Below are 14,259 nucleotides of genomic sequence, written 5' to 3' on the forward strand. Positions count from 1 at the left end.
GCTGCATCTCCGTGAACGCCATTCCTGTTTGAGGTACTTCCTCCGCCATCTTGGCGTCGCCGCTTCCCGCTTTATTCTTTTCTTTTTTTGTCGCTTTTTGAGCCATATTCGTCGGGGTACTTTTTAAGTATTTTTCCATATGTGGGAAACGTTTCAGGGAGTCTGTTACCCTTTTCGCGTCGTTATTTGGAGCCAGGGGTCCCGGAGCTTCGAAATCGCTGTTCCTTAGCTCATGACGTCACCGGAAGTGCATATCTGGGTTTAAAAAAGGTTTGGACAAGTTCCTGGAGGAAAGGTCCATAGTCCAGATTTGTCCCACCATGAGTTGTGCATATAACACAAATAGTACAGTTTCTCCTAATTGGGATCCTGGTTGTGATGACAATGAATTTTGGGATCCACATTATAGATTCCGTCACCTATGTGAACCCATATATGATATATGGCGCACAGGTTCCGGAGTCACTACTATTGAATTGACCAACCTTTGTGGGATCGGTCATATCAAATTGGAACAAATGGAGCACCCTATACCCCGACCTACTAATGGAGATTTAGTATACTTTTGGGTCATTTCATATAAAATTTCGTAGTAGACAGTGGCTTCCCTGGTTCTTCTTCAGACAAAGAGGAAACGGGATATTTGAAATAATATTTCTGATAAGTACATAAGTAGTGCCATACTGGGAAAGACCAAAGGTCCATCTAGCCCAGCATCCTGTCACCGACAGTGGCCAATCCAGGTCAAGGGCACCTGGCACGCTCCCCAAACGTAAAAACATTCCAGACAAGTTATACCTAAAAATGCGGAATTTTTCCAAGTCCATTTAATAGCGGTCTATGGACTTGTCCTTTAGGAATCTATCTAACCCCTTTTTAAACTCCGTCAAGCTAACCGCCCGTACCACGTTCTCCGGCAACGAATTCCAGAGTCTAATTACACGTTGGGTGAAGAAAAATTTTCTCCGATTCGTTTTAAATTTACCACACTGTAGCTTCAACTCATGCCCTCTAGTCCTAGTATTTTTGGATAGCGTGAACAGTCGCTTCACATCCACCCGATCCATTCCACTCATTATTTTATACACTTCTATCATATCTCCCCTCAGCCGTCTCTTCTCCAAGCTGAAAAGCCCTAGCCTTCTCAGCCTCTCTTCATAGGAAAGTCGTCCCATCCCCACTATCATTTTCGTCGCCCTTCGCTGTACCTTTTCCAATTCTACTATATCTTTTTTGAGATACGGAGACCAGTACTGAACACAATACTCCAGGTGCGGTCGCACCATGGAGCGATACAACGGCATTATAACATCCGCACACCCGCACACCTATCGGATTGCACAAAAGATTAGGTGCTATTCCTTTACCTTTCTAATGCTTTATTTCAGGTTGGCACTTCATATCTGCAATAAAAGGACATCATAATACTTTTCTGCCTTCACTGTATGGAATGCAGAGTGAAATTCAACTAGAATCTGAACCTAATCGCACTCTGGAAACAGTTGTGCTGTTTGCCTCTTGATAGTTGCTGCTATAATTTCTTTACTGCTTATTATTCTGTGGTTTTCGAGAAGCCATAACCCATGTTAACTCCTGTTTCATAATGAAGATTGTAACAGTACTGCTTGCGGTTTTCTCTCTCTTGCACTTACTTCCTGTAGCTTTAAGCACTGATTGCTCTCATGGAAACTCTGAAAACTGTGACATGGATCAGTTCTATCTTAAAAGTAACTATCCTATCAGATTTACTTTTCGACTGATTCAAGCAATAGAACGATGACAATTGAGTTTGATGTTTATGCTGTTGCTGACTGTGGGGATTTGTCTTGGCAAAGATCCTATTCAAAATTCCATGTTTACTTGTGCACTTATTCTGTTTTGGATGCTGCTATTTACTCCAATAGCCCATGTCATTCATGGTCTGATGTATGGTGGTATACAGGCCCAAACTATCCTACAAGTAGTCACCCTGCCTGGAATCAACATTTGAGAGAGAAAATTATGCTGTATTGTAGACCTGTTAACCAAGATACATGTACTGATGGAAAATGCAATCCTGTTTCCATAAAATTTCAAGGAATTGACCTTTCTATAAACCATACTTATGGTAGGCATAGAAGCTACCAATAAAGACCCAGTTGGTCGCTTCCTTGTCCTTGTCTACTCTTATAGAAAAACTGCCTTACCTAGATTGGTTAATCCCTTACTTCCACAACTTCCAAACATTAATATTCCAGTTCAGATCCATAATGTTTCTAGCCTTAGAGATACATTTACCATTGAAACAGGCTATGCTGACTCAAATTTATGACTAGATTGGGTAAAATATACCACTAAATCTTTACAATTGTCTAATTGCTATGTTTGCACTGCTTCTCGTCCTCAGCCTGTAGTGGTTCCTTTTCCTTTGAATTTTCGGAATGATTTCGCTGGAGCTTTATGTTTGTTATATTTGCTCCATGGTGATCAGACTTCTAATGCTTCTTGTAAATCTCTAGCACTAATGTTTCCTGACGTTCCTCCAGAGAAAGTAAGAGTGCCTCCAGTGTTCCAACTACCTAATAAAAATACAAAATTTGAACTTTGTATACGAAGAAAGAAAGTAACAAATCCAAATAAAATAGGACATCTGAACGCGTGCAACACTAGCTTGATTGCTAGTGGTACCTTGGACTTGTCAGATTTTACAACTGCTAGAGCTGATGTTTGGTGGTACTGTGGGGATAGAACTTTATATTCTACCTTACCCCGTGATTGGGAAGGACAATGTGCTATTGTTCAGTTGGTAATTCCATTTACTGTTGCTGCCTTGAATACCAACAAAGGTGTTTCCAGAATCAAGAGATATGTTCCACATGGTTCCTTTGATCATCAAATCTATCTTGATTCCATTGGAGTGCCAAGGGGGGTGCCTAATGAATTTAAGGCTCGCAACCAAATTGCTGTTGGTTTTGAAGCTTTGTTTCCTGCAATTGGTATAAGCAAAAATGTTGACTGGATCAACTACATTTACTACAACTAACAAAGATGTGTCAACTATACAAGAGATGCTCTCAAGGGAATTGCTGAACAATTGGACGCTACTAGTCAGAATGCTTGGGAAAATCGCTTAGCCCTTGATACGATACTCGCTAAGGAAGGAAGAGTTTGTATAATGATCGGAAGTAGAGACTGTTGTACTTACATTCCCAACAATACAGCCCCAGATGGAAGTATTACCAAAGCATTGGAAGGACTTACAGCACTTGCTAATGAATTAGCTGAGAACTCTGGTGTTGATACTTCCTGGATTGGATGGTTTGAACATGTGTTTGGAAAGTGGAAGAATATCATACTTCTGCCTTGACTGACAATCATTGTTGTTATTGCTGTTTTTATGCTCTGTGTCTGCTGTATTATACCATGTACTAGAAGATTAGTGGAACGTGTTGTAAATACAGCCATAGGTAAAAAAGAACTTACAGGACAATATGTTTTACTAGTAGAAAAGGCCCGTTTCAGGCACAAATCAAATGGGTGCTAGCAAGGTTTTCCTCCCCCTCCCCCAGTTCCAGACCCCCCTCCCTCCATCCATCCGAGTTCCAGACCCCTCCCTCCCGCTCTCCAAGTTCCAGACCCTGCCTCCCTCCCTCCGGTTTGCAGAGCCCACCTCCCTGCCTTCCTCCTTCCGATTTCCAGATCCCACCCTGTCGCGACCCTCTCGAGCCCCCCTTTCCGCCACCAAACCTCCCCAGCCGCCGTCGCACGCACACAAACAGATTCCAACTTGATCACGTCCCCTGGGTTTTCAGCGTAATGCGTCGTGACGTCAGCTGAGGCTTCAGAACCCAAAGTTACGGACACAGGCATCCAGGCTCAGAACGTTGGAGGTGAGTATTATATAGGATATGAAACAATGATTCGTTGTGTTTCACCACCAAATTCTTTAAATGATGGTGATCAAGAACATGAGAGACATGATGATTCTGACTTTAACACTGCAAATAATACCACTGTTGCTATTGATGATGCTAATAATCTAACTTATATTAATCAAGAAAGTCATGTCTAGTTTATTACCTAAGTTTTACTTATGTCTTCTTAATTGCACATGTTTGCCTGTAACTACATACATAATGGGGAATTAATAATATTATAGGATAAATCTTTTAAATATCCTGCAGAAATCATATTTCCTTTCTACTTCTTGTGTAATAGACCTATGAGGAATACTAGCCACCACAATTAAAAGCTCACCTCTTCTTACAGGTTGAATACACATTGCTCTACATTGTAGTCTCACCTGTACAACACCTCTGAAGGCCTGGCGTTCGCATGCCTTCAAGGGGGGACTGTTAATATGGATCATATGGTATATGCTGGACATTACCATAGGACCAATGGTCAGGCTGATTGTCAGCTGTGCTAGGCCTCAAAAGGTTAAAAAGGACAAAGTGAAAAATGCTTGCAATAGTATATTTACTGACAAAAGCCCTATAGCAGCTGTTTCTGTAAAGGCCTTTGCAATATGGCCTAACCAGGATATAAAGATGCTTTGCAAGCAGTTTTTGTTAAGAAACCGAAATATGATCTCATTAGAAAACAGTTTATAGACCCAGCTAATTTTGATAGCCCAACAAGTGGTAGTAAACAGAAACTTGTGGTAAGAATAAGCAGAACCTGTAGTTGCAGACAATTATGTTGCAAAATATGAATGACCCTAATAGGTGAACTTACAGTAAAATGTTGGATTAAGTAATTTCCAGTAACTAATTGCTGAATTGTAGAAAATCACAAATGCTGGGATAAAGTATTTTGATAATGCTGATTTTTGATAATTAAGTAAAATAATTAACAGGAATGACATAATGTGGTTTTAGGGGTATAAAAAAACATCTAATCTCTAGACGTTAAGAAGTAATACTGAGAATTTGCGCCTTGCTAACCAGTTTACCACTGTATATGAGAAAAACTTATAGACTATGCTTATTGATTGGTGTTGATTTGCTGTATGGCCAAGAAACTGAAATAATTATATACCAAGTGTATCCTTGATTGGTAAGAAATAAAATGCTTCTTCTCATATTTCTAATAGCATTCTGTGTCTCTCTCCTTCTTTTAGTACTTCATAGGACTGCTTACATGCTGCAGTGGTGGACACTGTTAGCTACTGTATAGACTTGTGTTTAGTTACCTGGAGGGAGGGAGACAGGTTGGTGTATATTCAGGAGAGATAAGACAGGAGCTGCAGATTGAATTCACTTGTAAGTCAATGAGAGGAGTTTGAACTGTATGTGGAAATGTATAGGGAACCAATGAAGTGACTTGAGTAGAGGTCTAATATGAGCATAGTGACACTTGCGGAATATGTCGTGCAGCAGAATTTTGAACAGATTGAAGGGGCTGGCTTATTGGGAGACCTGTGAGAAGTAAGTTGCAGTAGTCTAAGTGGGAGGTGATAAGGGTTCTGGTAGTGTGCTCAGAAAGGAAAGGACAAAGTTTGGTGGTTATAGAGAAAAAAAAGGCAGTCTGTTGAATTTGTGCAGAGAAGGGGAGAGAGGAGTCGAAGATGACCCTAAGGTTGTGAGCTGATGAGACAGGGAGGATGAGAGTGTTATCCACAGAGAGAGAGAGAGAATGGGGGGAAGATAAGCTCAGTCTTGGTCATGTTTAGTTTCAGATGGTAGTAAGACATCCAGGCAGCAATGTCAGACAGGCAGGCTGATACTTTGGCCTGGATTCCTGCTGAAATTTCAAGTGTGGAGAGGTAGATCTGGGAGTTTATCAGCATAAAGATGGTACTGAAAACCATGGGATGAGATCAGAGTACCAAGGGAAGAAGTATAGATGGAGAAAAGAAGAGGTCCCAAGACAGATCCCTGAGGTACACCAACTGACAGTGGAATAGAAGTGGAGGAGGATCCACCAGAGTATACACTAAAAGTACGATGGGAGAGATAAGAAGAAAACCAGGAAAGAACAGAGCCCTGAAATCCAAGTGAGGACAGTGTGTCAAGGAATAGACTGTGATCAACAGTGTCAAAAGCAGCAGATAGATTGCGAAGGATGAAAGTAGAATAGAGACCTTTGAATCTGGCCAGGAACAGGTTATTGGAGACTTTAGCAAGCGCTGTTTCAGTTGAATGAAGGGGGCGAAAGCCAGACTGAAGTGGATCAAGAATAGCTTGAGAAGAAAGAATGTCAAGGCAACGGCGGTGAACAGCACGTTCAAGTATCTTGGATAGGAAAGGGAGGAGGGAGATGGGGCGATAGTTGGAAGGGCAGGTAGGGTCTAACGAAGGTTTTTTTTATGGAGTAGTGTGACTACGGCATGTTTGAAGGCATCAGGAACAGTCACAGTGGAAAGTGAAAGATTGAGGATATGACAGATAAAAGGGATGACAGTAGGAGAGATAGTAAGTAGATGGGTGGGAATAGGATCGGAGGAACAGGTAGTTAGTTTTGAGGAGGAAAGAAGATGTGTAGTTTCCTCTTCAGTGATTTCAGAAATGGAGGTAGGGGTTGGAGGGTTGAGAGAATGGACTAAGGGAAGGAGAGGTGGAGGTGACCTAGTTGAGAATTCAAGTTTAATCTTGTGAACCTTATCATGAAAGTACTCAGCCAGAGTCTGAGGAGAAAGTGAAGAGGGAGTTGGAGGTGAAGGAACTTTAAGGAGAGAGTTCAATGTGGCAAAGAGACGTCAAGAGTTTGAGCCAAGAGAATTTGTCAACTGGATGTAATAATCCTGTTTGGCAAATGAAAGAGCAGACTGGAAGGAGGTCAGTAAGAATTTGAAATGTATGAAGTCAGCATGGGCACGGGATTTCAACCAAAGGCGTTCGGCAGAGCGGGCACAAGAACGGAGGTAGCGGATTCTAGAGGTTTGCCAAGGCTGGGGTTTGGTACACTTTACAGGACAGGGAATGGGAGGAGCAAAAGTATCCAGAGCAGAGGAGAGAATAGTATTATAGGAAGAGACAGCCTGATTGACAGACTTGGATAACATAGTGGTAGAGAAGAGATTTGAAACACTGGAAGACAGAGTAGGAGGGTCAATAGCCTGAAGATTTCTAAATGTATTGGTTAAGATTGGACGGGACTGGGGAGGAGGGTGTTTAAGTGTGAAATTTATCAGATGATGGTCAGAGAGGGGAAGAGCTGAGGCACAGAAACTGGAGAGTGAGCAGTTTCAGAAGAGGATAAGATCAAGACAGTGACCATTCTGGTGAGTGGGGGTAGTGGAGCACAGTTGAAGATTGAAGGAGGATGTTAAAGCGAGAAACTGAGAAACATAAGAGTCAGAGGGTTCATTAGCATGAATGTTAAAATCCCCAAGAATGAGGGAAGGAGATGGTTCAAGAAAGAAGGAAAGCCAGGCGTCAGTCAGTGATAAAGGAAGAAAGGGACTTATCAGGGGGTCGATAAATGACTGCTACTCGGAGAGGCAGAGGAGCGAATAGACAGATGGAGTGGACTTCGAAGGAAGAAAAGCAGTGGAACTCCACATTCAGGTGTCCATGTGGCTGATGTTGTTGAATTTGATGTCACTTGATATGAGCGTGTAGTTAGGAATCCTTTAAACCAGCTGAGAACGTTGCCTCCGATGCCGAAGTATTCAAGGATGTGTAGTAGGATTCCATGATCAACCATGTCGAAGGCACTTGACATGTCGAATTGTAGAAGTAATATATTCTTACCGGTTGCAATCGTTTGTTTGAATTTATTCATGAGAGTAACTAGTACTGTTTCAGTGCTGTGATTAGAGCGAAATCCTGACTGGGACTCTTGTAGTATTGAGAACTTGTTTAGATAGTCTGTGAGTTGTTTGGTAACCATCCCTTCTGTTATTTTGGTTATTAGGGGAATGGATGCTACTGGTCTATAGTTGGTTAACTCACTCGCGTTTTTCTTTGCATCTTTGGGTATGGGGGTGAGTAGGATGTTTCCTTTCTCCCTTGGGAAGCATCCATTTTGTAGCATGAAATTCACATGTTTCATTAGATCTGTTATAAAGTGTTGGGGGGCCGATTTCATAAGGTTATTTGGACAAATGTCTAGTTTGCAGTGAGATTTGGTGAATCTTTTAAGCGTTTGGGAGATGAGGTCTTCCGATAGTAGCTCGATTTCAGTCCAGATCCTATCTGCAGGGTATGCTCCATGGTCTGGGTCCAGACAGTCTAGTAGTGCAGTGTATTCGATGGGGCTAACAGGTATTTTTAGTCACAGTTGTACTATTTTCTCTTTGAAGTACTTCACGAGGTCATCAGCTCTTGGTGTGTCTTTGCTGTTATTCATGACTGATGTGGTGTCTATTAGTTTGTTCACAAGTTGGAAGAGTTTGTGTGTGTCCTTGTAATTTGGTCCTATTTTGGTTTTGTAGTATAATCTTTTGGTTTGTCTTATGGTGTATTTGTATTTTCTTCGGAGTTTCCAGGCATTAAGTGTGGCTTCGTCTTTCTTTTTATTCCATGCACGTTCTAGTTTTCTAACTTGTGTTTTAAGTTTATTCAGTTCTTCGTTGAACCACGGTATTGAGTTCTTTCTATGTGAGGTTCTGGTTTGAATTGGGGCGATGTTGTCTAATATTGTTCTGCATCTTTTGTTCCACTCTTGGAGGAATTTGATTGTGTCTGTCTTTGTTGTCCATTCGTTATCGTAGATCTACTGCCAGAATGTAGTCGGGTCTATCTTTCCTCTAGTGGTGTAGGTTTTTCGTTCTTGTTTTTTGATTGTAGCTTTTGTCCTCCATTGGAGGGAGATGTATGCTTTGTAGTGGTCTGACCAAAGTGTGGGTATTCATTTTGTATTTGTAATCTCAGTATATCTTGTATTTTGTAATCTCAGTATATTTGTGGTAAGGAAGTCTTTCTGCAATATGTGTAGCTGATGTTAGGCCTTGGGTGAGTGGCTATTTAGTTAGTTGCCTTTTCTGTTAAATGCTTGAGAAGAACTAGGCTTTCATGCATTTTCTGAAGTAGAGAGAGTCTTGCATTAGCTGTTCTTGGAGTGCATTTGAGTGTGGGGCTACTCCTGACATAGCTCCTTTGGAGTCAGAGTTGTTAGGAATGCTGCTTGGGAACACCTTAGTGAATTTGGAGGTGCCTAAAGGGGAAATCTGTTTTCAAGTAATTTGGCCCATTTCCTTTTAAGTTCCTTGAAGATGAGCTTTAAATGTAGCTCAGTATTATACTGGTAGCTAGTTGAGATTTTTCAGAAGTGGTGTGGTGTGATGTGATCATAATGCTTACAACCTTTTATTAGTTGTGCTGCAGAATTCTAAATCAATTGGAGTGGATGTAAATCCCTTGGCGTCAAACCAGTATAGAGTGCATTCTACAAGGACAAGTAGGATATTTTCTTACATGTAGGTGGCATCATCTGATGGAACAGCTTTGTAAAAGCTTTGGAGGGAATTTACTGAATATGTGCATATGCCTTCTTACTTGCCACTGTCACATGGAATATAAATACATAAGTATTGCCAAACTGGGACAGACCAAAGGTCCATCAAGCCCAGCATTCTGTTTTCAACAGTGGCCAATCCAGGTCACAAATACCTGGCAAGATCCCAAAAAAGTACAAAACGTTTTATGCTGCTTATCCCAGAAAAAAGCAGTGGATTTTCCCCATTTTAATAATGATCTATGCACTTTTCCTTTAGGAACTACTAAACTACTTCAAAACCTTGGGTGCTATACGCAGAATATATTCACCAGTAATCACAGTATCTGCTGCTTCAAAATGACTTACAAAATACTTTGCAATATTCCTAGTAAACAGGAAAAAAAAGGCCTCAAAGAGCTCACAAATCATAGTCATACTAGAACTGTATGAGCTTAAACGGATCCATAGATCCTACCTTCATCATTGGTCAAAAACCTTATAAATATAGAACTTTCCTGTTATTGTAGCTAATTCACACAATGCTTTCATCTAGTGATTAGAAACTTGAAATTCTCATGTAATATTATTGTTATAGGCACAGACACTTATCTTTCAGGGTCGTGCCATGACACTGCTTTGCTGAATGTAATCTCTCTCTGGAATCCAGTGCCGAGCCGACGATGGCCAGCATTTCGCAAGGCTGCTTCAGGGTCTCGGTATCCCAATAGAGGAGAGAACAGCACAGCTTCTCAACGCGTTGCAACCTCTATCATATCTCCCCTCAGCCGTCTTTTCTCCAAGCTGAAGAGCCCTAGCTGCTTTAGCCTTTCCTCATAGGGAAGTCTATGGACTGCTCAGGAGAAACTTCATTAGATAAACTTTGGAGCTAAGAGTACTTGGAATGCTGTAAAGGCTTTTGCCTATCTTTATTTTGCTTATGCCTTTTCAGTAGATTGTAAGCTCTGTCGGGCAGGGACTGTCTCTTCATGTTCAAGTGTACAGTGCTGCGTTCGTTTGTCTAGTAGCGCTATAGAAATGATAAGTAGTAGTGGTTCAAAGCAAGTTGCATTCAGCTATGATAGGTATTTTCTTATTCCTGGAGGACTTACATCTTAAGTTTGTACATGAGACAATGGGGAGGGTTAAGTGATTTGCTCAGGGTTACAAGGAGCATTTGGTATTTGAACCCTGACTTCATTGATTCTCAACCCACTGCTCTAACCATTAGGATACTCCTTGTTAGCTGGGCAGTTTCAACTTTTTTTTTTTTTCAGAGATTGGTTATCAAAACAAATTATTCTAATTCAGAGAAACAGCCAGCTTGCAATTGATTATATCAACAAGCAGGGACAGGTTCATGTCTCCTGCATCAGTAAGCAGTCAGAATGTGGAAGTGGGCCATCTCGCAAGGGGTGTCCCTCAGAGCCATTTATTTATTTATTTGTTGCATTTGTATCCCACATTTTCCCACCTATTTGCAGGCTCAATGTGGCTTACAGAGATCTGTTATGGCATTGCCATTCCAGGATATCAGATACAATTGATGATGCAAAGAGATTAAGGATGGGAAAGGAGTTCTAGGCAAATAGATATAGAAAGATGACGTTCGGAATGGGGTGGATTGGTGAAGTGGTATAGTTAAGCTACGAGTCCTCTTTGTAGGCCTTATTGAATAGATACGTCTTCAGGGCTTTACGAAAGTTGGATATTTCGTCAATTAATTTCAGGTCAGCTGGTAGTGCGTACCACAACTGCGTACTCATGTAACAGAAGGAGGTCGCATGTATAAGCTTGTATTTTAGTCCTCTACAGCTCCAAATCCATGGTAAATCCTCCAAAATTACTGCAGATTTATTGCATGTCCCCATCCCCATGTTATTCTCTACTTCTACATTTCTGAGTCAGGTTTTAAGCCCAGCTATATTAGGGTTCATCTTAGTGCAGTTGGCATTTATCACCAAATAGAAGGTAAACCTGTCACTGCACAGGCTTTAGTTATTCACTTTATGTAGGGTTTGCTTCTATTGAAGCCTTCTGCAGTGTCTTGGGACTTCAATGTCATTTTCACCCAGCTGATAAAAGCTCCTTTTGAGCCACTAGTTACCTATCACCTGAAATAACTGACCTGAAGGGTCCTGTTTTTGGTGGGGGTCACTTCAGCCTGTACGGTCAGTGAGCTCCATGCCTTAGTAGCTGATCAACCTTACACATGAGGTAATGGAGAGTAAAGAGATTTGTCAATGATCATAAAAAGTGTAAGTGGAATTTGGACCATGGATTCACTAATTCTCAATCTGCTACTCTACACACTATGCTGCTTCTCCACTTGTTTGCAATAACAGTAGGATAGTGAGGCTTCCTGATTGTGCCTTCACTGTTCTCTGAGTAGCCAGAATTTCTATTGAGTGTTGGAAAAATAGGATAGCAAAAATAGGAGCTAGATAGGCACTGCTGCGGTACAGAAAACCATAAGATGAAGTGCCACTTAGTTTTCCAACCTGTATCTCCACTTCCTTGAATGTGTTGCAACCCATAATAGTAAGTATTGAATACAGTTAAGCATCTTATGATTACTGTTACTATTCTAGCTGTCCAGGAGAAAATAAATGATTTTGTATATTGGGTGATATGAGATATTTGATACTGGTAATGTATAAGTTTCAGAATTTCTTGTGAAAAATTATTGTAAAGTAAATGCTCTGAAAATTGCTTTCCCTGATTATAACTTAATTATATAGTTTATTATCTGACCATGAGAGGAGCATGTGTGGCATACACACAAAAGTGATTTTGTTTGTAAATATATTTTTGTTTGTTTTTAGTTACAAAAAAATGGTGTTCGGAAAAATGGTCTTCAGAAAAATGGTCTGAATGTTGAGTTCAAATTCGGCTTTTGGAAAAACAGCACTTTCAAACCCACTGTTGAGATTGATGACACTGAGACGAGCAGCAGTGACACATCTGATGATGATGTGTGAGGGAATCATCAACAATTTAAGACATTAAAGTTTGAGATTTCGTTTTAGAGCAAACTGTGAAAAAGAATAATTTATGTAGAAAAAAAACCCCCACTAGAGCAAATGTTCTGGGGACTTCTTCATGAAGAAAATAAGTTGTATTGGGCTGTTGAACATGACTATTCTTTGTAAATGAATGGTTGTACATATGGGGACTTTGAATTAGCATTGACTTGCTTCATCACCTGCAGCATTTCTCTGACTAGCAATGTAACAAGGTAGCAAATGAGATTTTCTTATTTAATAATTGTGTAATGTTTTGCAGAGCTTGTCTAAACTGTCCCAATTTTCAAAACAAACAAAAAAGGCCACTTGACAGTGTTTTGCTCGAGTCATATTTCTTTCCTAGATGGGAAATCCTTAAGTCCACAATGTACTAATAAACAAAAATGGGAAATGTAGCATATTTGTGAAATTACCAAAATGCACTACAATTTCAGTATTCTGAACTGAGCTATGTTACTATTTCCACTTTTTGAAAGCTAATTCCTCTTGTTCTTTTTAGTACAGTAATCATTACTAAAGAGGCTGTTAGTCACATTTTTCTTTCAAATTCATAAAATAATGTACTGTTTAGAGTTTTATTTGAAGATGCTGTAGAAACCAAGAGTTGTTTTTTTTTTGTTTTTTTTGTTTTGTTTTAAGGTGAACATTCAGAAAATCTAAGGGAAAAGGTAAATCTATTTTGATTAAAAATAATAATTAAAAAAAAGCCTAGAATATGCCAAAAAAAAAAAAGCCTTACTGGATCTGTCCACTACATGGCAAATAAAAGAAGATTTAAAGAATGCTTTGGTATATGGTATCAAGTGTGTCTATTAAAACACTGCCTTTATTATTAATTGAATTGTGAATTATACCTGAATCTTTGAAGAAAATTCTCTCATCCAGCACACACATTTGGAATCGGAACAGGAGAAAGAAGATTGTAGTTCCAGATCATTTAATTATTCCCGTTAGTTTCTTCTGTGTGTTATTATTTTATTCTCTCTATGGTAGCCTGTGATATAATCCTTCCTTTTTGGTTTCCTAAATTTGTTACTTTGCTACGGCAGTAAGGTATGTGACATTTGTGGCACTGTACACGATTGCTATTTTCCATAGGTTTAGTTTCATAGGCTCCATTTTGTAAAGGCTTGTGAAGGAAAACAAACATTTACACTTCTGGTTTATGTTGAAGAAATATCGAATAAGTTTTGACAGGAATGCAATTAAGACAAGTTAGTTATACCCACTCCTATAATATACATTTATAAAACGTAGCAAAGTGGAATTGGAGGCCCACAGCAGTTTTGAGGAAAAAAAAAGCGCTACCCTGGCTTTTATACACACAGCTTCTTTGTGTGTATAAAAGCTGTATACAAGCGCCGCTCTGAGCATGCACAGAGCAGCCGCGCTTAATAATTGGCTGTTCTGCACATGCTTAGCTGACTGACTGGCTTCCTCCCCCCCCCCCCCCCCCAATCGAGCTGCTCTCTGCTTTTGCAAGCAATTCATTTGCATGTGAGTTGCTCTGGAAGTTGCTCTGTATTTCGAAATTGTTAATTTTTACTGAGGTGGAAATACCAGGCGGTTCTTTCTGGGGACCTTTGTGCATCTAGGTCTGAGAGTTGAGAAAAGGCGACAAGGGAAATGATACACTGTTTTGCTGGACTCCACACTACCCAGTCTCTCAGTACAGTTTCCCCATTTTGTAGCTTGATTTCCAGGAGTAATGTTGGGAATTGCCGATTTTCCGAATCTCTAGGGAATTCACAAATATAGGGGTGAGGACCTCTCTACTGCTTCTATTTTCTGGTTTGTGAGAATTTCATTTGTAAGAGTTACAAATGAAGAGTTCCTCCATCAAGCAATGTGTATATTCAGTGAAATAGCAGAT

At 40.2% G+C, this 14,259-nt stretch overlaps 1 protein-coding gene across 1 annotated transcript in view; it reads left to right on the forward strand.

Annotated features, from left to right (window-relative positions):
- The window catches only part of GPBP1 (GC-rich promoter binding protein 1), a 373,516-nt gene extending 360,348 nt beyond the window's left edge, over positions 1-13,168 (forward strand). The window contains 1 exon segment of the mRNA XM_030193156.1: positions 12,186-13,168. Within this exon segment, the coding sequence (XP_030049016.1) occupies positions 12,186-12,341 (156 nt within the window). The 3' untranslated portion in view covers positions 12,342-13,168.
- Positions 13,169-14,259: the final 1,091 nt, after the last annotated feature.

The sequence above is a fragment of the Microcaecilia unicolor genome, chromosome 2 (assembly GCF_901765095.1).
Source record: "Microcaecilia unicolor chromosome 2, aMicUni1.1, whole genome shotgun sequence".
Lineage (NCBI taxonomy): Eukaryota > Metazoa > Chordata > Amphibia > Gymnophiona > Siphonopidae > Microcaecilia > Microcaecilia unicolor.